Raw genomic sequence first — 25,086 nt, 5'->3', positions numbered from 1 at the left:
ACAGTCATTTGCCAAAACCCACAGCCATTGCTGAGTTTACAGTTTCATTCATCCACTACCTGTGTTCCAGCATGAATGAAAAATAGAATTGTAAGCAGCGGTCAGACATGAACACTGGGATGTCTGAAGAAATCAGGTCCAGACTTTCTTTGCAGTTTTCTGTTCATACGTGTGCTTCACAGCAGGAAATTCTCCATGTAAAAATCACTGTTGGAAATACTCAAGCCTAATTAAAGGTTGCACACCAGGCAATGCCATGCTGCAAACAGTATGCTGTGGACATTTGCTGTGTTTGTTTACAGCATGTTGAATTGATGCTTGTTTTTGACTGCATATCAATAACAGGTGTGGACACATTCAAAGCATTGATGAATAAATGGTAAGCAAAGTATAGTCCAGCAGTATAGCACATGAAGCAACAAAGCATGTGTACAGACTATAACTGTATTACCTGTTGCATTCTGGTTCTTACGAAATGAATCAGAAAAAGAGATGAATTTGTAAAAGACAAAAAAAATGAAGGAGAAATGATAAGGTAAACATATAAAACTATAAATTAATGTGTAGACCAGTCAAAAATCTGGACACACTTACAAATTCAAATTTAATGGGCAGGTGTCTCCAAATTGTTTACTTATTTCAATTTAATTTCCACTTGTTTATTGCATTGCAAAACAACACACAACTGGTCACCGTAGATATAAATGGATAAAATAACGAATAATTGTGGAAATATGAAGATTTTTTTTTTTTATCACATTTATAGGGTTACACAATCTGAGAATGCTCAATGATCTATGACCTAAAAAGTGCAACAGGAGACTGACTGTACAAGCCAAAAATCAAGCTCAGTTCTGGTCTTCTAGATGTAATATAAGTAAAGATGAATAACTATATTGTTTTCTTTACCATTAAATATTTTCAGAAACTGATTTTGATGTGCAGTTTGAATAAGCAATGCATGTAGTAGTCTCATTTTATGACAGCTCTTCAAGAAGAGACATACTGACTCAGAGCAAAATGGTTTTCACTTATTAAGTTATGTGTTTGTTTTTCTTTACTTTATTTTTTCTACAAAGTTTTCTTTCAAGGTGTTACTGCTGCTTACGTTTCTGTTAGTTAGCATGCTAATATCATGTTTATGCAAATTATAAGAATTATTTCTTCATACTTTGAGTTCAGTCCAGTTCCAAATGGTTATGGAAAAGTAAATATTACATGCTGTAGCTTTAAATAGCATCACTTACAGTTCTCATATCTTCCTTTCAGTTACCTGGATCAAATAAAATTGTATTAGTCCTGGATTAGCAGCCATTTTTCCAGCATCCTGTTTGGGGTATTTTCTTTTTTTTGTGTGTGTGAACAGACAGTTCTGAGACGATGCTGTATGCCAGATGGATAAATATTGATTTTTATCCTTATCTGCTTATCCGGGTTCTGTTAGTGCAGAAGAGAACTAAAAAGCTACAGTTTTATTTTAAGTCTAACAGCTGTAGTGTACAGCATTTTTATATTAATATTAATAATATTAATAAAGATAATACTATTAATAAAGCCTCGGGCACCACCTATAAGGGGAAAAAATTATATATTGTATCATTAAATGAATAAATCAGCCTCAAGATGCTAATCTGCAGATCTGCTAATCTGCAGTTGTCTTTTGAACGGAGCTTAATTAATACACAAGGAAAAGTCAGACAACTAGTTAAAAATAATATGAATATTTATTAACTACAACACAAACTACATTATTTAAAATATGAATATTAAAAAGAAAAGAGAAGGGGAAAAAAATGAACATGAAAAAATGTAAATGTGATGTTCATCCAAATTTCCTGTGGTAAAGAGGTGTATAAGAGTACGCAAAAATAAACGAATTAATTAAACCGTGGTGTTAATTAATTACTGTTCAAGAGAATGAAGGAAGGATTTCTGAATCCAGTATAGCTGCATTTGATAGTCTGTTTAAGATGTCAACCTAGTTTATTTCCTGAGAAGGAAGATTAATAGAAGATAAATTCAATATCAAAATATTTTAGGATGCCAAAGTGTCCTCTCCTTCCCTGGAGAAGTTAATCGTGTCTGTTTAATGCTCCAACTTGACATGAAATTCCAAAGCATGGTTTTCTTAGATGTGTGCGTTTCCAGTGTGTGTTTGTCCAGAATTCACTACACAGAATAAAGCCTCAGAGATTACTCAGAAATGTGCATCATGAGCATCACAGATTCTTATCAGCCATCTATAAACAACTGCTCTGTTGTGGCAGACTTTTTTACACAGGGGGTCATTAATAAACTAAAGTTAAAAACTAAGTATTACAGTCAGTAAACTACAATACATTTCTCTGTTTGCTCTTCATCACCTCGGAGGTTAGCTGTGTCTACATGCCTTACAATTGTTCATCAGTGTGCTTGACTTCATCTCCTTCAGCATAATATAAATGTAATTGTGAGGCCGTCTGTCGTGACATTAAACAGTTTTAAATTAGGGTATGTCTAGACTTTGAATGCAACACGTTATTACTATCTGATTAGAACTCTGACAAAACCTGGGTGTAAGTACTGATAAGGACTGAAACAGTTTTTGGTGTCACAGTCTGTAAGACAGTTGGTAAGAAACTAGTCCAGAATTGTACAGACTTCCCCACTAATTAGTTTATGCTTCATCTCACTTTGCAATCAAAATATCTTTGTGATATTTGGCTTGTATCCCAGTGTATAAGCACAACCATATCACCATCACACTTTACACTGCATGCACAATTATTAGGCCAATTCTGTTCCTCAGGATTAATTTCACTGTTGAAGAAATACAGTGTTCTCAGTCAATCCACAGCGTCACTCATCCGCAACTTCGGTTGTTAAAAAGGAAAGTGAGCTTTGTCCTTCTGATGGGAATATATGAGTGTGTACAGCTGTTAAGCAACAAATTAAGCTACTTACAGTTGGAACTAAATTAATTACAAATTGGATTATTTATTTTACAGTTTCTAGAGTAAGCGTAACAAATAAGTAACACAAAATGCCAAAAAGCATTTTCAGCTTGTTACTGTGCTCATGGGCAACTTTTTACTGTTTAAAAATTTTGTATCATCCTTCTTTACTGTGAATCTCTGGTTTGAGAATCTTCTACAACTCTTCTAGGATCTAAAGTCTTTGTTGGCCTGTTTTCTAGTATTTCTTGGCTGATCATGATTCTTCATGTGTTTTTCGGTAGAAGTCATGGTTCATCGTCAGTGTCATGCGAGTTACTGAGAAAAGAAATGTTAGTTACTTCATTAAAAAAGTAACTTAGTTTATTGTTTACTTACATCAAAAAGTAATGTGTTACTGTTAAAAGTAACTTTTTATTTTTGTAAAAGAAAAAATCTTCTATTAATATCCTTATAACTTAATTATAGTGTTGTATAAAATATAAAACAAATTCGAACACAAAGTAATTTTTCAACACTAATTTATTTAAGTCAGGCAAGCAGATTATTTTAAATAAATAAATAATTTAGCTTAATCATTTAATAAATAATTAAGCTGCTCAAAAATTAAATGTATGCTTTCTCCTATTTCATATTATATATATATATATATATATATATATATATATATATATATATATATATATATATATATGTGTGTGTGTGTGTGTGTGGCAGAACCACTATTAAAACTGAATTTCCATTCACATGAAGATGAAAATGACAAAACAAAACAAAACAAAACAAAACAAAACAAAACAAAAACATCTGTATGTCTCTCAAGAGCAAAAGGGGTTTTATTATCTATGTTTTATGGAACAGATGATGCACTTAAATCAAGTAGTTAATGATAAACAAAAAGCCAAAACACAAAAAAAACATCCACAACTGAAAAAAATTCACTGGCTGAAATATTTCAAAACTGTTGGCTTTAAAAAAATAACTAAATAAAAAAAAGGTTTTGTTGTCAAATTTAATCTTTACTGGAATAACACATCATAATCTTTAACAACAGATCAACAGAAGGACACGACTTTGAGTATCATGCACATTCAGTCTTTTATTTTAGTTTAATGTCCAGACAGTTTTCACCTGATGACTACAAACACAGTGAATTTGAGCAACAGGATGCTGATGCTGAGTGAACAGCTGATGGTTATACTGACAGTAGAGCAGTAGGTTACACATACAGCAGAATACAGGCAGGTAACTTAGGCTACAGTTAATTTCATATAAACCAAATTCATGAAAATTACGCACATGTGTTCAGCATGGGTATGCAAAACCTTTTTGAAGAAAGGTTTGTCCTGTCCCTCTTCTCATGTCATCTATTTTTTCTAATTTTATTTCATCAGCAGCATATGTTACTCGGGTAACACTCAGATCGATGAAGATGCAGCTGTCAGGTCGGACAAATTTCATCAAGATAAAGACTTTTAATGTAAAGTGCTTAATAAAATTGCCCTGGCAATAAATCTTGATGTATTTACTTGTCTGCTGCACACACTCAGAGTTTTGTGTCCCCTTGTGCAACAGTTAACATTTTGTGCTATTATCTGACAAAAATCTGCATATAAATAAACAATCTTTTCACCCTCCGATTAACTGCACTGCCCAAGCATGGCCAGACACAATGAACAGCTGAGACACAACATGATGTCAACCACATCACGAGGGCTTGCTGTAGTAAAAACAATTCAGCAAAACTGCAAATGGCCAGACTGACCTCATTTTACATACAAAAAGCTTTTCACCAGAACCAAAAAGAGCAAGGAAGTACAGGTTCTGAGTATGAGCCGGCTAAAGCAATAAAGAGAAAGTCATGCAAACAATTTAGTTTATTTGTATCTCTGCATGAAGGTGAGGTATCTAAGTATAGCATTTGTATGGTACACACTTAAGTCTTTACCATATAAGGTTCTCTGTCCCACAGACTGGATTGACACAAGAACATGCATTCCATGCAAATGAGCATCCTATAGGCAAACTCTATGATTGGAGGACACAGGACTGAGGAATTTTCTTTGTTTAAACCCTATATAAGACTGAACGACACATCAAAGGAACTAACGCAAAATGGAAAGAAATATATTTAAGTGTCAAAGCATGTTGACAAGACAGAAACCCATTAATCTGCTTCAGTCAGCTGCAACACTCATCAACCTGAATGATTGTTCTCTGAGAAATGCTGGAGAGTTCGCTGCTCTCTGATATTAACAAATAAATAAGCACACTTTCACACAAGCGTTTGCAAGTGGAAGTATAAGCTGGCACACACAGGTGTGCTGGTGGGCGGTGAGTAATTTCTCAGACCACCAGGATTATCAGTGTATGTTCTGGAAGATAGCACGGAATCAGCCTTCAAGTTACCGAAACATTTAGCGTTAATTGGTCTTCATCTGTCATCTCAAACAGAGCTGATGACTGTTTGAATCCATGAGAGAAGAGAAAGAGAGAGGGATAACTGACGGGACAGTGATGAAAACTGGTCGCAAGATAATGAGTCTCGTTGTCTTTTCATCCTCTCATCCCACGTGTCTCCTGCTCTCATTATTCAGAGTGACTGGTTGGAGAGAGGCTTCACAGTCTGCTGCTTATTAAAAAACCCAGAGCGCCTTTAGATGAGTTCATCAGCCTCTCCATCCCTCTGTTCCCTCCATCCCTCCATCTCACCGCCGGCACTGCATCCTCTCATCCCTTTATCCCCTCCCTTTTTCCTCCCCCTCTCTCAGTTTGAATTCCGACATCCTTCCTCTCTCTGACTCTTTATCCCTCACTCTTCCATCTGTTTATTTTTCCACCATCCTGTAGAGTGAAGCAACGAGACAGAGAGATGAAGAGAAGGAAGAAGACACTGAGCCCCAGACAGGCAGCGAATCAAAGAGCTGAGGAGTGGAAAAGACAATCCCCTTTGTGACAGATAAGGCTTTTATATAGAAATGGGGCCTTCTCCCAATTTCCTGTTGATATTCTTTGTAGTTCATTTCTTCCCCTACAACTGCTCTTCTCCTCAGGCCCAGCTCTCCACCCCTCCCCCCCTGTGCGTCTGCACCACCGTGGCAGATTGTTTGGAATCAATAAAGATGGTTGTTGGCAGACGAAAGTCGTGGGGCGGGACGGTGGCTTGCTAAACGCTCATTTCACTTCACACAAATCACCACCTGCTGACATGTGACGGCTGCATCCTGCAACAATTAAAAACTCATACAAATGAGCTGTAGGGAGAAGCATAATGGTGCTTGCATAAATGTACATATGGTGGATTCTGACAGGCAGAGAAGGTGGAATCAGACAGCACAGAGACAGAAAGGACATTAAGGAAGGAGGGTAGATTTTAAGTGAAAATGAACAGGTTTTGTATCCGTCCATGAAAAGTAAGGCTGAAAGATGATCTTGCTGGCAGATAGTACAGAAAGACATGGTTTTACTTTTTATCACATTAAATGAGAAATTAATTACTGCTTTAGGTGCTAAATCCCAAAAATGTGTCCACACTAAAGCCAGACTTAGCAGGGTTTTCCTTAAAGCAACAAAGACACACAAAATAAATCCTGCACAATTATGATTTATGACCCACTGCAAGTGTGTGGTTGATGCATGTCTCAGCGGGTATTCTACAGTCTACTTGCGTTTTATTTGTTTTGCTGTGCTCTGGATGGTTTTCAGCTGCAGTCTTTGAGCAGATAACAGCCATTCGCTGCACTCAGGTGTGAGAAATATAAAACCATAGTGACCAGTTCAAACTACTGTCTTCCCCCTCCTCTTTGCTTTTTACCAGCAATAACACATGGAAATGTGGAGTTGTTGACGTGCTGACCTGTGCTTTAAAATCAGCTGGAAAAGTATGCTTTTGCATGTTTGCCCCATCCCTGTATTCTCTCTGGACATTCCAGCTTCCTCCCACTAATCAAAGATGTGCATGGTAGGTTAGATTATTTGGCATGTCTAAATTCTCTCTAGGAATAAGTTTAAATGGTTGTTTGTCTTTCTGTGTTGGCTCTGTCCAGGGTGTACCTGGTCTCTCGCCTAGTAGATGCTGGGATAGGCTTCTTCCTTCCTTCCATCTGTATGGATGGATGGATGGGTGGAAGGAATACTTACATCACATAATAGAAATTACAGACGCAGTAAGTATTGGCCATGTCTATCTGTATCAGCCCAGAATCTTACAAGTGCTGCATCCCTTTTAGCCACCTTAAACCAACCTCCAAACAACCTCCACCGGCCGAGACAGTTTGCAGTCCACCCTGAGTCTGGTTCTGATGGAAGTTTCTTCCTGATAAAAAGATGTTTCCCAATCACCAACCTGTGTATGCTCAGGATGGGGGATTGAATGGAAGAGCAGAATCAATGTGTTTCACTGGTAAAGCTGAATTGAACTAGTTTGAATGGAATGCATGACGATGGTCAGCATTGTCCCCTCAAAGCAAGAAGATTCCCGTTTAAGCCCCAGCTTGGTTTTCTGTGTGAAGTTCGCATGTTCTTCTATCATGGGTTCCTCCCACAATCCAAAATGATAGATTAAATGGTGTTTCTAAATTCTTCCTGTAGGAGTGAGTGTGAGCATGAGTAGTTGTCTCTGTGTCAGTGCTGTGATGGACATGTCCAGGGTGCAGTCCGCCTCTCGCCTGATAGCAGCTGGGATAGGCTCCAGCTCCCTCACGCCTCTGAACTGAAAGAAGAAGCTGGTACAGACAATTGATGGATGAACTGAAACTAATTTGAAATAAAGTGCTTCTGTAAACTGGAATATCCTATACATTTTTAGTGACTGAAAACACACTGATGTTATCCATGATGATGGCTCTAACAGACACACTACAGAATGTCGCTTAACTTTCATGACTCTGTTACAGTCCAATTTGTCAGTCATATAAGAGGCAGATCAGGAAGGTGCCGGATGCTTCCCATCTGAAAGCACCCTGCAGTTTATCTTCTACTTTAAGATCTCAACACTGATGCTGTGTCTCTTAATTCTTGTTTTCAGAGCCTGAAATTTTTAATGTTGAGTTATTGTAAAACACTATTTGATTACAATGGCCAAGTTGCTATGTGAGTATTATCAGCTAAATGTCATGTGTGTAAAATAAGTGAACTTTTAGGGTTCATAGCTTCACTTTTTTTGTTTTTTCTGTTCACAACATCCAGTCATATTTATGTTTTTTAGGGCACCAAATGTTTTCAGTGGCTTGAAAACTCACAGATGTGCAAGTTAATTACGCCATATGCACCAATGCCGCCACATACAGTCATTTGTGTCCTTTTCTGTGCAATAATAAAAAGCCTCATGGTCTTCTTTTTAAAAAACAAAAACAAAAAGTCACATTTTAATTTGTCAGACCTCAAGAAACTGTTTCACTTCATCACATCATAAATAAGCTTGGGCCCAGATAGAGAATCAGTGCATCTGGATTTTGTTTATGTTATTTGGTATTTTTAAGAGTTTAAACTTGCATTTCTGGGTGAAGGAACAAACCAACACTCTAACAATGTTTTAGAGAAATGCTCCTGAGCCACTGCAGTAATTGTAACTCAGAATTAAATGATTTTATTGAAGAGTTGCCTTATTGCCTGAAGATCTTACCTGCTTAAAATTAATTTTCAACATTTTGCTAGATTCCCTATGAATTTCTAAGACTTTCCCTAAACTTTTTGAAACTCAATTCAACGCCATTTAAGATCAGTAGATTCAAAATACAAATGTGTTGTCTTTATTTAATTTTTAATTTGATGTAAGGCTTGAATGACTTGAATGCACGCAGCTTTAACAAGTTGTTTTTCCCGTGTTTTAAAAACTATATACCCCAAAAGAAGACAGAGCTGTGCAGAAGTTTTATTTCTGAAATTTGATAATGACTTAAATTAATTAGGTGGGCTGAAATATGACCCCTAGCAATGAATTAAAATTCATCTTTTTTACTTGAATAAAAAATATTCAGAAGTATGTTTTTTTTATCAGTGTAGAATCTTTTGAATAAACCTAGTTCAGTATTTTCTTTATCGTTAATATAAAGTAAGCTGCAACTAGCACATTACTGTTCTTGCTTGACTAAACTATATTTGCATTCCTTGTCTCTCAGCCTTGTGCACATACAGATGTAAGAGAACAAAGAGGCAAATATTCTTGTGAAGTGTTCCCTTGTGCCCCCTCAACTCATTGACTCACATCACATCCAGAGAAATAATCACTTCACACACAAGAGGCCTGTGAGATTTGTTTTAATAAGCTTTTCTCATGTTTCTCACACACACTGGAATTCAAACATCAGCATACTGGAGCACACAGGACACGTAATTCATGGGTGGTTGTAAGCCTGATGTAACACTACTGATCACAGGTCTAGTGCAGCTTATGGTACAGACGAGTCCATTTTTCATGAAAGCTGTCAACATCATATCACATCTTCATCATAACATCACTCTTAACCTCAACCAGAAGTGGGGAATGCAGAGAAACTAATCAACTTCTGCAGAAAAGACGTTTTGCGCTTCAAAAAAAGCAATTAACCATTTATAGCTTATCTTCTTGCTGAAGAAGGTTCTGATCTGAACAGCAAAGAGGAGGAATCTGGATGTTGCATGTAGCGGGGTGTATCCACAGCAACCAAGTCTGGCAGTTACGCTCTCTTACAGCTTACTCTTGATGGTGGCCTCTGTGGGATGAGACAGAGACAAATGAACACATAAAACAAGTGAAGAGGATGTTTTACCTTCATCATGCAGCAGTTAACAGCATTTTGGCATTTTGAGTGTCTGTTTGCTTCAGATGGATCTGCTAGTGAGGATTAGTCACTCTCAGGTAAACATGGCTATGAACACACTCAAAACATGCAGGTGCACGTGTGCACTCCTCAAACAGCCAGCCAGTGCAGGCAATGCCAGGTGTTGGAAACACATTAGGTTTATGGTTGAGACTTGGAGGTCTGCCTGCAGCAGCTCTGTCACACAGACAGACAGTTCCGGTCCATCTACCAGCCAAGCACCACTACTGCTCACTCACTGCTGCTACAAAATCTGCTGCACATCCATTAGAGGAGGAAGATGCCAACAGCTCGCACAAGCTTTTTAAAGGGACAAACTCGCATTTTTGGCAAATAATTCCCTCTGTCAAGTCACAGAGAGTGAAGATGCAAAAATGCTGATTTCATGCTTCAAGTGCTGTATCGCAGCATGTCTGCTTTTATTTATTTCCTCCCAAAAAGTCAGAAAACAGACTTTTTCATTGTTTTTGACTTTTGAAGCTAACTGAAAAATCACAACCAATATCATCTGTCAGCCTCAGTCTCAACGCAGTCTTAACTGACTGGATTATTCTGACCCCAAAACGTCATAGCACATACAGGCCCAATGTTTTCATTTCACACTTTCTGGTTAGTCCCAGCGGCAAACACCTGAGGAAAATATACATAGAGTGAATTTGTGAACCGTTATGGGCAAAAAGTATCTGTATACTTTTCTCTTACATGAACAAGAAAATGTGGGATAAAAAATGTGCATGCCTCACTTTACTTCACACCACACACACACATTTTTGTCAAAGGCAGTCATCCTGATAATATAGAGGAAATATAGAGGAAAATAACAAAGTGAGATAGCATTCAGTAAAAAATAAACAAGCCAATTTCACAGAGCTTGGATTTCATATTATCGAAGTAATTCCTTACTTTTTAATTTTTAAAAAAAAAAGCGTTTACACACATGCAGCATTTTTAATATCTACAGCTTACCATTAACAAATTACAAACTTCAGCAAAAATAAATTACATTAACTTTTTTTATAGGGTCTTTTTTTTGTTGTTGACTTTAGTGCTATAAATTGTGTAGCTGTGCCTCATTATGGCTGCTTTAGAACTGCAGATCCTACTGATCTCTGTAATCTTGCCATTTCTTTTCTACTCTGCCACTGCCCTCTGCTCTGAACATGTTTGATTTTTTGCATTAAATTTAGTTTGTTTTCATTCAGTAATTATGTTTTTTTTTTCTGTTCTAGAAAGAAGATCCCAAAATAAAAACCCATTTTTTCCACTTCAGTAAAAAAAAAATCTTAATTCAGCGCTCTGGGAGCCCATCCATCTTCTTTGTCGTCTATTTTTATGGCCACACCTAATAACTTGATTTTGTGTGTCTGGGTGAAGGGACATCTTTATATATCTAAGAAATAATAAAGGCATATTTCTTCATTTGTGCATTTTAGTTGAAAATCTACAGACAATTCCACACTTGAACCCTTATCCCTGACCAGCTGTTTCTTAACAGTATTAATTTTCAGTTTGGTACATTATTTTTCTTTTCATTTAATTTTTAAAAAAATTTAGTCTAAAATTCAAAACTACTTTGTAATCATTTGAAGAGCGTTTATTCAGTGTTTCTGACTGATGACAGACTTTCTCTGCAGCCACGTACCGAAAACTAACTGGCTTTACAAAACTGCCTTTTTTCTTGAGACCAAACAGAAATGAGCTGCTGCCATGTTTCCATCTTTACTTTATTATTTATTTTCAGTTCCTTGTTGTTTGTGGTGCAGGAGGCTGCATGTTACACAAAGAGGAAATCTGATGTTGTTCAGCAGTTATGTTATCAAATCTCCCTGAATTACTTACCCTTTTGGCTAAACTCATATTGAGGCACAGTGGTTCCCGCTGAAGACAAATAATTAAAAATAGGACACAAATACATTATTAAAAAAAAAAAAAAAAAAAAATAGTACACGCATTGTGGTTCTTCCAAAGGGGACTTAAACAAGAGCAAACAGTGCATGTATGAGGGACTACTTTTTGCAGAGGATTAATACAGATGGTTATAAAGTGAATCCACATTACAGGATATGTTGTACTGACCCAAAATAAACTTGCCTCCTCACATTAAACTGGTGTGTCAGTGTGATGTGGACACATTTACTTAGTCATCATCACATTTTTATCTACAAAGACATTTTTTTGTTGAAGGGTACAAGTGCATCACAGTTGGAAATCTCATTATTTTTAGCCATTGATCTTCCCTGAGGTTTGAGACGAAATGAAAGAGAAATCCCTCCTGGTGGAATCCGTCCACAAAATGAATCTTCATACTGCGAAGATTCTTTAATGTTGAAGAGCCTGCTTCTCTCTTCTCTCCAACTCTAACTCCTTATCAGTTTGGGTCATATATGTAATGCAAATCCTTATGTTGTGGTATGGTGAACATGTGGCCTTGAACTATGAGACAGAATACATATCAGTGTTATGCAGAGTGATATATTCAAACACCAGAAGCATTTGTCTGCCACAGAGATCATTATTTCCCCCTCTTTGTTTAAAATCAAACTGCATTTCTGCTTTAGATTGTGCTTAGTTACGTTTCCTCTGTTGTCTGTTGTCATCTTAACTTTTTTATTTCAATTTCACATTTTTACTTTTATATTTAACTCTGTAAGCTGGGAGTGTGCAGGGCCAGTTTATGTTAAAGCACAGTAAGAATAGTAAATGTGTGAATTCAGGTGCATGTTACAGACATGCCACAAACATTTCAAGTAGAAAGCATGAGACTTTTGAAGCCACCCTTTGAAAATGTTTTAGAGGCAGGAGGTGAGTTTGATTTATAACAGCGGTAAAAGCAAGGCATTAGGGGTTAAGGCTGTTGTTGTAATACCAGCACTTAATTTGAATAATTGAGGGAATGACTGATCATGCTTAGTAACCACACTTCTTGGCAATATAACACAATAAATCACGAGCATAATCAAAATAAATGTGAGAAGTCATCACGTACCAGCGTGAGCCAACGTAATTTCCCATAAAACTGACGTTATTTACTAAACTTTATTTAAACAAACTGATCAATCTACTTACTTACAATTACTGGCCTTTTCAGTTGGTTTTTAATGAAGTCTACGATGGTACTCGCACAGTAAAGACAGAACATCAGAGGTTTCATAACATTCAAATCAGATGCTTTTCACCAAAGTAGGACTTTGCAGCAGCATGTTCACTAACATACATCTTGCTATGCTGCATTGTTTACACAGAGGTTAAGACTGCCTATCTACAAAGAAATGAATGCAATTATTACCACGCTGTTACCTGAACAACAAACTGCTGTCACTGGTCAGGCTACAGGGATGGACACAAAGATGAAGACAGATTACAGGATGAAATGAGATGTTTTAAATTACACTTGGAAAATGAAGAAAAGAAAAACACAGTTTCCTACAGTACTGTGTAAAAGTCTCATGCCACCCCTCATTCATTTATATATTGTCATGGAAAAAGGGATGTTTGTCTTTTAATATATATCTTATGAAACACACATATAAGTCCTCTGCTTTTAACCCATCACTAGTTACACTAGGAGCAGTGGGTGCCAGTTTTCCAACACCCAGGGGGCAGCTGGGGGGGTCAAGGGCCCTACAAATGGACCCACAGTGGTTCATGTTGCCAGCCCAGGGACCTGAACCCAGGCTCCCCTCACCCATGTTCATCTATGTAAGGCAAGGCAAGGCAGTTTATTTGTATAGCACATTTTATATACAAGACAATTCAAAGCTATTTACATAAACGATTATAAGCATTACAACGAGGTGCCGGAAGCAATGAAAAGTAATAAAATTAAGTTAAATAAAAACAGAAAATAAAGCTAAAACAAAGTAGATAAAATACAAGAAATAAAAGTTACAATGTGAAGAATTAACAGTTGTTTCGATACATGCAATTACAGTTTATGAGGCAATGACAGAATTTGTACAATTCTAATGAGCTTGAAAGTCAATATTTGGTCTGATTCTATTCTTAAACACAGTCTGTATCTATTTAGACTATCTTTAAATAGTCTTCGGGAATAAGGCTGCATTCTTCTTGAATGACTTGGTTTGGATGTTGGCTGCCTTTTGTTCTGTTCTCTGTCAAGAAGATCCACACTGCTTCAATAATGCTGACATCAGGAGGATTCATCACTGCATTAGTAGCTTCCCGTTGCTGCTGATTTTTAGTCCAGGTGTAGTGCCATTTGGCATAGCTTAGCCTTTATTTTTCTCCTTGTTTCCCCATCCTTAGGCATGGCACGGTTGACTACTATGTTTTCATGGATACCATTTCGGAAGAGGCTTCAGTGAACAGAAGATGGGTCATCTGAAAGGCCATTTGTGTTTCAGGTTCTGTATCAGGTTCTTGTTGATGATTTTTTTTTTCTTGTCTCTTTGAGATGCTATTTATCTATCTTTTTTTGTTTTTATGTTCTAGGTCCATCACTTCATTGTTTTTGTCTAATTTAGTTTCTTAAATTTTTTGAGGACTCACTACAAACATTACAATGAGATTTGCCACATTTTGAGCTAAAAGGGCTTTTTTAATTGTTGGGCAGAAACACTACTTTATGTCTGTCAAACTGAACAAGACAAAATGAACAAAAACACACATTCTTCTGAAAATGGTCAAGCAGAAAAACTGGACTGAAAGTAAGTGAAAAAGCAACCAAAGCTCAAAGAGAAACTTCATAATACCTTAAGAAAGTCTGCAGAGATACTACTCAAAACCACTTTCTGTCTCCTAAGAAACAAAATACATAAATGAGGGGTGGCTCGAGAGTTATTGCTATGGCAATATAAAAAATAATTTAAATAAATATGTGATGCAGGCTTGTGTGTCAGTAAATAATTACAGCAGTGATATCTTTCTATACAACTGAATCCTGGCATTTATTTAAGTGTAATCCAACATCATTGTTTGCATTCAGTTCCATGTTAACTCGCCAGAACAAAGGTCTCAAAGCATTATCATTAGCCTGCTGTGATGAGCAAAATTAATCAAATAATCAACAGAATAATAAGGCAGTTTCTCAGTTTGTCCTTTGGTAGAGGCTGTCTTACTTTTTATGTGATTTTTGTCAGTTTTATCTCTGAATGAAATGAAGTTTGTGCATGCTTTACTGAAATAAAAACCTTTCATATACAAACATGGTCCAGGACTCGGTGCGGATTAAAGTAGATGTTTGCTTAATGTAATTAAAGACGTTTAAAATGGCTATATTTACACATTTCTGTGTTTATTGGCCTCCTGCATGTGTGAAGTGCCTAATATGCAAATAACACAGTGGATAATGAGACTTTTTAACATGCCACTGTATGTGTTGACAGTGTGTATGTATTTAAATGAGCTGAGCTGTCACTGCTGTATACAGGCTTGTGTGTGAATGATGTGTGTGCTTATGAGAAGACAACTCACCCGCAGGATAGTAGAGTGGGAGGTTCTGCAGATACAGCTCCTTGTCCTTCGGCAAGAACACACAGAAGATGACTCTGTCCAGCTGATACACACACACATACACACACATTTACAGAGACACAAAATGACCTTTACTACAAGTATATGCAGATATTGTCAATTCATCAACTGCAGGAGGGAACAATGTTGCTGAGATTGTACACCAGCAATATCAGGAGAATCAAGCTAATGCATCAGTCCATTTTTACACTATTAGCTCCCCATTATGATCATGCCACGACAAAGTGCTTATTACCCTGCATGCAGGGCACACAGAGATGGAAATGTGAGGAGTAGTGTGTGCAAGACAGAAACAAAGAGGGTAGGGAGAAGCTTTATAAGTACTCCTACTGAATAAATCTTTGAGTGTGTATGGGGATGTACACATGAAAGAGAAAATGAACTTAGCTTTGCTTTTGTGCATGCCCCTAAGTGTTACACTGTGTGTGAAACACTAGTTGAATCTGGCCTCATGCAAAAATCAGTCCACCGCCATTAACACACACAGAGAGAGCACACATGGCCATAAACACAACAGCTTTAAATTGATGTTGAGACAATGGTCCAGAGAGTGCAGTTATTTGATGACAAAAAAGTTTGAAGTTTTTGAGTTCCTGTCTACCCTGGTTTAGCTGTTAATCTCTTCTACATGTTTGGTGCATCTTAACATACAGTTCAATATTAAACACCTGTACATTTAATCTTATGATGTAAGTAAGTAGCTTTAACTTCTCTGTTTTAAATAAGGCATTTTAAATAAGGCTGGTGAGGGACTTCAAGTCTTGCAGCTTTCAAAGACAGTATTTTCAGCAGCCTCATAGCCTGCGGCCCATGGCTTTCAGTCCAGACTTGCTACACAATTACCATCACTCACCAGGATTTGAATGCAGGCTAAAAGGTAAGATATGGAAATGTGTGGTAACTAACTACATCCCCTGGGCTAAGGTTTGAAAATCTAACCGCCACACTAAAGTGCCTCCACTGGCAGCAGGAAACAGTAACAGCGGGAAACACATTTTTATATTGCTCCAACATAGAGCCCGGAGACGCTGCAGTTAACAATAACATCAAGTGAAGGTAATGGTTCTCTCAGGAATGCCTGTCTTTAGTAGAAGCACATTAGACAACTTGTAAATATTCCCCTCTCAAACGGAAAATCTAACATAGAGCACTTTGTACTCACTGACCTGTTATAGAGAGGAATCAGGAACCAGAAAAATTTACACACATTCAGTGCTTATTATACTTCATTTCAGAGATGCATGTGGTCAACTGTGGGTGTCATGGAGACTTAGTGGTTTCTATTTTTCCACTTAGGGTCTACTTAGAGGACCACATACCACACATTTTACATTTACATTTCATTTACACTTTAATCCAAAGAACTTTCATGGAAGAGTAACATTCATGGTCGATTACAGTAAAACACTAATATAATAGTGTAAGCGTACATTTATTCAAACGATAGAGTGTAAGAAGAGATTAGATGGTGCAAAATAAGTGCAAGTAGGGGTGTGAGAGGAGAAGTTCTTTGGTGAGGAAAGTTTTTAAAAGATTGTTGAACGTAGAGATAAATTTATTCATTCTTATAGCATTTGGCAGCTCATTATTTCATCCTGGAAACACAGATTAAAAGAGCCTGGGCTGCAACTTGTTCACCAGGAGTGCAGTAGTTGTCCTCAACACAGTGTTTTGTATTTTGCACAAGCATATTATGGATAAGTTGTGTAGACAAGTCCAAGCAGACATTACATATTGGCAGCTATGTGGAAATATATCCACAGCTTCTCTTACATATTCTTATGTGATTTATGACATTCAGATCCTACCAGAATCTGTTCTATATCCATAAACACATAAGGTGTTAACACCTGCACAAGCCCAATACAAAATCCCTTTAATGCCTCTAATTTAGCCTGCAGGAAATGGGCCTACTGCATCATGAAGGACCCCACTCACCCTGCACACACATTGCTTGTCCCCCTCCACTGAGGCAGGAGACTGCAGAGCATTAAGAGCAGGACCACCACACTGAGGAACAGCTACTCAGCAGCTGTGAGAGTGTTGAACACGGGAGGACCTCTGTAGCCCGTACAGCTATATTTGAGTATTCTTTCTAAAGTGATTCTGTCTAAATTAGCACATCATTAGCCAGTAGTATTTAGGACTACTGGTTACATAAAAATAAGATTTAAAACCAGTCTATCACATAGGCTAGCATCATGAGCACTGTACAAATAATGTACTCAGTAGCACAAAACTGGATCTCTCTTATCAGGTATTATCTTGGAAATAAGAAAAGAGAACAGTTGGTACAAAAATTGATAAGCCAGGTGTTAAGTCAGGACAGTTGTAAAACTCATCCTTTCTGGCCTGGTTGATAGAAAGAACATCAACACAGGAGGCCACAAATTGGGTCTGGGCTTAGAACTGAAAGCATAAGCTTTCACCACACTGTGAGGGACTAGAGAATATCAGAGGAATCTGGTCCTAAATGCAGGTCCAGCTCAAACCAGCCAGGGGACATCATGGCGAGACTGATATAAAGGCTGCAGCAACAAACATTCAAGGTGGTGCTTTTGTCACTGGTATATTTTAACCTTTTAGTTGTGTTATCCTGTCCATCACTGCCATAATCATTTTATCAATATAATCCCTCTGTTTGTCAAAAACTCAGTGTGGCTTCATTGTGATAATCCCAGACACTGTTTTTCTCTGTGAAAACATTAGTTTGTGGATTTGTGGTTTGTTTTTTTTTTTTGTTTTTCTTTTTACATTCATGACCATCTGATATTCCTTACCATTTAATAGTTCCAACTTCCAAACCATCTGAAATACTTAAAATATGTTGTTTCTGCTCACATTTAAATACTGCCGCACCCTTTCGCCTACTGCACACAAGGACTGAAGTTTTTCTGGTTTGTGTTGACTGTTGGGGTTTGGTAAGGTCTGGTTAAGCTACACAAATGACCCTCCCTTATACATGGCAGTTTTTGGGTTGCTCAAAGATGGATCTGTAAGTTTGAGAGATGCTTGTACTAATGGTTGATCAAGCAAAAATCAGTTTTTGTTATTTCTGTGATAACAGAAGGGCACACATGTTATATCCACAGTAATGATAAACTATCATTCTCTAGAGGGGGTGTAACTTGAAGATGCATGTGTGCGCTCCAAAAACCTGCTTCCCTGTTCTGGGTGGAGTTGGATGGGAAAACTGAAGGATAAATCCAATTTTGACAAGAAACTAATTTTGGTGGCAGCTTGCAGTGTTATTAAAAGAGTTTTCATTGATGCTGCTTCTTGACATTTTTATTGTTATCCCATTAAAAACAAAACAAAACAAACAAAAAAAAACAACTTCTTTATATTTGAAATCTCATGCCAGAGTGTTGTGGTGAAGACAAATAACAGCTCAAGGTTGGTGGTTTGATCCCTGGTTTCCTTTGTCCACGTGCTTAAGTGTTCTTGATAAAGAAGTTGAAACCCACTTTTCCACTAAGTGTGTTTGACTGTGTGTGCTTGACAAAGGAAATGAACTGAAAGGCTAAAAAACAGATAGTGTGTGTAAATGTGTGACCATGTCTTGGAGTTTAAAGCATTTTGAGTGATTCATAGCAGCAGACAGAATATGAAGGTCTGTAAAGACTCGAGTGAATTCACATACATTAAATCTAAAGAAACATCAGAATGGCCAGTCCAGAGGCAGCAATGATGATAGCATTAATCTGTCAGCTCTGCCCGCCCCTTCTTGAATTTTTCTGGCGACACCAGTTTTCCATGATTCATGCTAGTTTGCAGCTATTTCAGAAGGAGGGATGAGAATATTTAAGCACCCTCTTTTCCAGCTTCGTACAGAATATTGAGATAGATGGACAGAAGGAATAAATCTCATAAACCAAGACAAAAACTCACCTTAATTTTATGAAAGGTTTGGCTATAGTTACAGGAAAGATCTGTGCAGATTTAAAAAAAAAAAAGCTGAAGAATAGAGAGGAATAATAAACTTGACAGTTGACAAATAACAGTTTTACTAACTAGCAAAATGAAACTGTCCCGACTGCGGTGATGGAGCTCAGGACTCTGGTAAACCGATGACAGGTCGAGCTGTCAAATGAGTGTGACAGCTCACCTATGAGACACTGAAAGTACAGATTGTAATTTGTTCTCACTGATCTTGTCCCTGTGTCAGAAATAATCAATACTTATAAATTATTACTGCTGTTGTGACATACGCTTATCTGCACATTTCTCACAGTTAGGAGAATCTTTTCATGGTAACTCTGAAGAAGGCAGCCGTGCCTCAGATGATAGAACTTTATTAGTCAAAAGGTTGGTGGGTCCATCCATGTTTTGGCATGTGCTCAGGCAAAACACTACACCAGGGATCCTCCATCCTGGTCCTCAACGGCCAGTGTCCTGCAGGTTTTAAAAGTTTCCTTGCTGCAACACATCTGATTCAGATTCAGACTAAGTGCACAGCTCAGTTAAGCTCTACACAAATCTGTTAATTATCCACTGTTTTGAATTAGGTGTGTTGCAGCAGGGAAACTTCTAAAACCCAATGCATGTATGTACATGTGTGCATGATAGAGAGGTTGAGAAGTGGCTTGAAGACTTCCTCATGTTTGGTGTGAGACACAGTTAACTGGATTTCTTCATAACATTACATGCAGTTATGGTTATGTTTAGAAATAGATTCCAACTAATCACATCTAATGGGTAAGAAGCACCGGCTTCGACTAAGGAATGGCCATACCATCTTCTGCAGAGACTCTTTACTACTCCATGTGGATTAAAAAAAGATGATCATATTCAACAATAAAACTTCTTGTACAATCTAATGAAAGGACAAAAAGTCATAACACCAGTATTAGTGGGCAATGCTTTGGGCAACTGAGAGGATTTAATTTGTTAATAAAGATTAGGATTTGATCTAAAGTATCAAAATGTACAGTTTTGTTGAAACTTCTTGGTCGACTGTGAACTCATTTGGAAAATATAACAACTATAAAACCTCTAAGCAGCCTTGGGTGTAACTTTCTTGCAATAATTTTGTAGCCGTTTCACACATAAATTATTAAGTTCTCCTATTACAGAGTGTTGGCAAGTTGCCTCGTGTCTGGAGTCCATTTTGTGTCCTACTGTGTCTATAATTTTCATTTCATTTTCTATATTACAGCATTGCAGGCCAGACCAGGCCTGACAAAATACGCTGTAAAACAACATAAACAGAGAGGGTTCAATTAAAGGCAAAAACTCATTTTCCTCTGGTGAATGCTCCTACTTCATATGCATGCATACAAACCCTCACAATCTTTATCATTTACTATATTTTTTTGTGCTTAATAAACACAGTGGAGGTATACGTGGGCAGAATATAAAGAAGTGCCTTGATGGTTTATGGTCTTACATTCAAACATTTAAGGCTTTTTGTCCTCTGTAGTGAGACGTAATGTTTTACGTTGTTTTCTTGTGCTCGCAGAGGCTGACGGCATCAGTTGACTGGTATTGCTACAAAGCCTCTGGAGATGCAAGCACTAACAATAACATTGACAACACCCTCTGTGAGAGGAGACTCGCGTGGTGGTTACAGCGAGGCAGAGAGATTGGAATAAGGAGTGGGAGGAGATCAGTAATGTAAAAAAAAGAAGGAAGCAGGGAGGGGAGCTCAGAGCATGCAAACGACTGATTGGAAAGTTTCCGCTCTCCTCCAACCCATCCACTTCTCTTCCTCCATCCTTCCCTTCCAGTCATCTATTCCATCATTTTGTCTTTTCTTCACTCGTTATTTCTCTGGGGAAAAAGGTGTGTGCATATGTGTTTGTATGTGTGTGCGGTTTTCTTGTTAGTCCCGCAAGGAGCCAATTAAAGCGCAGACTTGGCCATGAGCAGGAGAGCCAGAGCTTGGGAGAGTGTGCTTAAACATATTTGTGTGTCATTGTGTGTTTTCTCAATGCACCTTTTCCTCACACTCACCAGAAAACAAAAACAACAGCTGTGAAAGAAATAATACCTGGAGGAAATAGTAGGGGAAAAATTGCCAATCATGCAGACACAAACACACACACACACACACACACACACACACACACACACACACACACACACACACACACACACACACACACACACACACACACACACACAGATGTACATGCTCACCTTGTCATGATGTGCATCAAGATACTCCCTCACAGTTGCTAACACTTCGTGCACAGCCTGTTCCGATGGATAGCCTACACAAACACACAACATAAAAAATGTATACACAATTTACAAGAACAGCTGTGGTGACAGATCTGTGTCTTTGCGTTAGGCTCTCTTCTGCTGTGTTTTCCAGACAGGTGTGTGTGTTTCTCTTTCCACTATTCTAACACTTTATGCTCTGTGTTTTCTCACTTTGTTTCATCTCAACAAGCCAGCGAGATGACTTATTGGTTACAAGTAGACAGATTGAGAAGGACTATAGTGCTTCTTGTCAGCTCCTAAACCCTTTCACTTCTGGAAAAGCTCTGATATTTTATCATCTGGTCAAAGCGCTGAGCTCAAACACATACAGTGTGATCATCCAGTCATTATTCCATACATCAGGATTGGGCTAAGCTGATGATGTTGACTGATTTCCTTTACTGAAATATTTCACCCAAATCATAAAAATCTTTAAAAAATAGTCCTCACAATTGTATAGAAACAGGAAATTAGATCAACCTGCCACTGGGGAATTGTTCAGTCACAAACAAGACACAATCTTCTTGCTGTCTGTAAAATAACATTGGGATTTCTGTTTCCTTGTGTTTTCCTGGTCCTTCATGCTTGTCCACTGAGTTTGTCAAATGACTGATTCAGTCTGCAGAAACCAAAAATCCAGTCTGTGAGGAAACATTGGGGACATTGAGCTGTATGTGTTTGAGTCTTGGATGATGAGTCTGTTGTGTACAGTTCATCATGTGAATAAAAACTCTTGCTGTGTTTTGTTTGCAGCGTTGGTTAATGACCAGCTTTTGCATTTGTGTAGCATCATCTGCTTGGCATATATTTAAATCTCAGATTTTCAGCAAAAACCTACAGAACAATGTAAAAACAGCTTTCATTGAATATTCAAACTAGATTTTTTTAAAAACATTAACATGAAAGAAAGAAAGAAACAAACAAGCTAGATTTTGTTACTTATATTTTGTTTGGCTTATGTGTGTAGTAAGATTCAAACTATTGGAAAATTGCTTCCCCCCCCCTACAAATCTGATTCAGTCTTTCTTAGTTTTCAATTGCTTGCATCTCTGAAGAGGCAAAAGCTGCTTATATTGGCTAAGATTATGTAACTTTTCATTACTCTAAACATCCTGACCCATAAAACTAGAGGACAAAAACGGCGTGATGATGAGAAACAGGTGCAACAAAGAGGAAAACACCTGACAAACCAAGTTAATCAGGACTTTGGCCTTTTCCTCATTCTACAGAGGTGTGAACAACTGGCCCTCACACCAGAACCAACCCTGGATGTATTTAGGCTTTGTCCTTTACCCTCTCTTCTGCCAGCATGAAAGGGATTACAGTCAATCTGACACAATCTCCAACATAATCTAACTTAATCTGCCGGTCATAATCCAAGGCGTTAATCTGAGAACCACCTCCAGGTTGGAGGATATAATGCGGCGAGTTGCACCGCTTGGCTCAGCACTCTGGTTAAACAGACAGAGTGATAACAGAAACAAACATGTGATGGAGAACCCAGCCAGTATATGAAGCATTTAAATGTAGTCACACAAATACACAGAGGATGAAAATGGCGTACATTTTCTCTAATCTGAGGAGGAAACACACAAATACCAATACTGACCGTAGATTCCAGTAGAGATGCAAGGGAAAGCCTGCAAAGAAAAATAAACCAGTTGTTTATGGTCTGTTGCTGATCACAAACAGTGAGTGCACACGCCTACATATACAGACAAATGCACATACCCACACACACACATTTGCATTTTAAAACTCTTATGAATTATTGAAGCCCTTACCCTGACCGTAATTATAGATGATTTTAGACTGAAGGAACCATTTCATAGTTCTTGTAACCGTTGGAGTCAGTTCTCTCTTTAAAAGTGTCCACATTGCTGAAACTGCAGCCATTTGTAGTTTATAACACTGCTTGATAACGCAGTGTTTGATCAAAACAACATAATACCGTACATGGTCCAGATGGTGTAAGTCTTCAGTGATAGGATAAACAACAGCCGAGACCTCTTACTTGAATATGTACTTTGCGTTGCAGGCTTTGGCACTGACGGCAAATTGGAGACAGCTGGCCAGGGTCTCCATATGCAAAAAAGGTCTGGCCTCCTGAGTGAAGTCTGCTCCATCTATGCCCAAGAGCCTGGCATTTTGTTTAAGTTCTTGTCATTTTGTGGTTTAATTAAGAGTTTACATTGTTTCAGTTGTTTAATTAAATATATTTTTTATGTGAATTCCCCGGCATCTTCTCTTATTTGTTATGACCCATGAGCCAGCCATAATAAAGTACAAGTGTAATACCAAAACTCACCACAAAAAAGTGAACATCTTTAGGATGTCAGCTCTAAATGTTAAGCTTTAAAAAGTTGCTTAAAACACAAAAGAAGGGCGCTCACAGTTTAATAAGCCTTAACTTACAGACAACATCAACACAAACAGGTAAGTTATAATATAATGTAACCAGAAGCACACAGACGGTACAGACCTTCGCCAATTTCTTGAACATTTAATCAAAATCCATTCATAACTTTTTGAGTTATGCTGCTGACAGACAGACAAACTAACGTCACCAAATACATTGGCGGAGGTAATAATAGCTTAAAGATAATGGATGTACCGTGGATCTCTGTTTTCACATACTGCAGACTGAGAAGACAAATGGTGTCACGCTGGTCTAATGCAGACAACTGCATGAAATAGGCTTTTCATCATGCTGTGAACACAACAGGTTAAAAAAGTGTTGGTAAACAGATGTTTACACAACAGCATATTGTAGAAATGCCCATTCTCAAGATTACCAGTAAGAACCAGTCACCTGCAGCTCCCCATCTAACAGGCCACAGCTTTCTTTCATCTGAATGTTTATAGGAGGTTGTTGTGGACCCTGAACTGTAGTTTCCAATGTCTGATTTTTTTTTATTTCTTCTCCCAGCTTCTAAATATCTATTTTTGCCAAGTGATTAAGGATGATTTTTACGTACTCAGTTATGTAAAAAGGAAATCTTTTTCTTCTCCTTCTTCTAATTCTGAAGTTTTACACTGCTTCTGCTAAATAGGTTGTCCATCTGATTTTGTATTTAATTCATTTTATAATATGGTAAGGACAGTGAATTTCTTACTTAATTCAGGCTACAAACTGATGCCTTCAAAGGCCACTTATGACTTAAAACATATTTCTAGTTGACCAAAGCAAACACAAGGCTGTCAAAACTAGCTACATCAAAAGGGATTAAAAGCCACATTTTTTTTCCACCAGACTTCCTCTCTTTGTTAAAATCCCTATAAAAAGATCCCAGCATGAGACAAACAGAGAGGTTTTCTGACTCAGTGTATTAAAGGCATCAGCTGGACCCTAGAACATTTTTTTTCCTCATCACTTAGCTTGCAGCTGCTTTGAAAGTATGAACAGCAGGATAAGTAGAAAAAAGCCTAAATATCTTAAATTTTTATAAGAGCATTTAAGTTTTGTTTCTAGTCAGATTTGACAAATCTTTCCTGATATGGATGGAGAACTAAAAATAAAGGGGTTAATCTTACTATTAAATCCAATTAAAAACCATAACATTTATTCTGTTCTGCTCATTAAAGGTAAACTACACCAGTAAAGATGAAAACTACTGAGAGGTGACAACCCAATGCAGTTCATGCATTAAATC

At 37.6% G+C, this 25,086-nt stretch overlaps 1 protein-coding gene across 1 annotated transcript in view; it reads right to left on the bottom strand.

Annotated features, from left to right (window-relative positions):
• Positions 1-9,175: 9,175 nt before the first annotated feature.
• The window catches only part of macrod1 (mono-ADP ribosylhydrolase 1), a 134,094-nt gene continuing 118,183 nt past the window's right edge, over positions 9,176-25,086 (bottom strand). Inside the window, exons 7-10 of the mRNA XM_041989981.1 lie at positions 23,043-23,073; positions 21,368-21,441; positions 15,167-15,248; positions 9,176-9,625 (exon numbers count right to left, since the gene is read on the bottom strand). Coding sequence (XP_041845915.1) covers positions 9,600-9,625; positions 15,167-15,248; positions 21,368-21,441; positions 23,043-23,073 — 213 coding nt within the window. The 3' untranslated portion in view covers positions 9,176-9,599. The remainder of the gene's footprint in view (positions 9,626-15,166; positions 15,249-21,367; positions 21,442-23,042; positions 23,074-25,086) is intronic.

This window comes from Melanotaenia boesemani, chromosome 7, assembly GCF_017639745.1.
Source record: "Melanotaenia boesemani isolate fMelBoe1 chromosome 7, fMelBoe1.pri, whole genome shotgun sequence".
Classification (NCBI taxonomy): Eukaryota; Metazoa; Chordata; class Actinopteri; order Atheriniformes; family Melanotaeniidae; genus Melanotaenia; species Melanotaenia boesemani.
The sequence above is the reverse complement of the archived record's forward strand: the minus strand, read 5'-3'. Positions and strand labels throughout refer to the sequence as shown.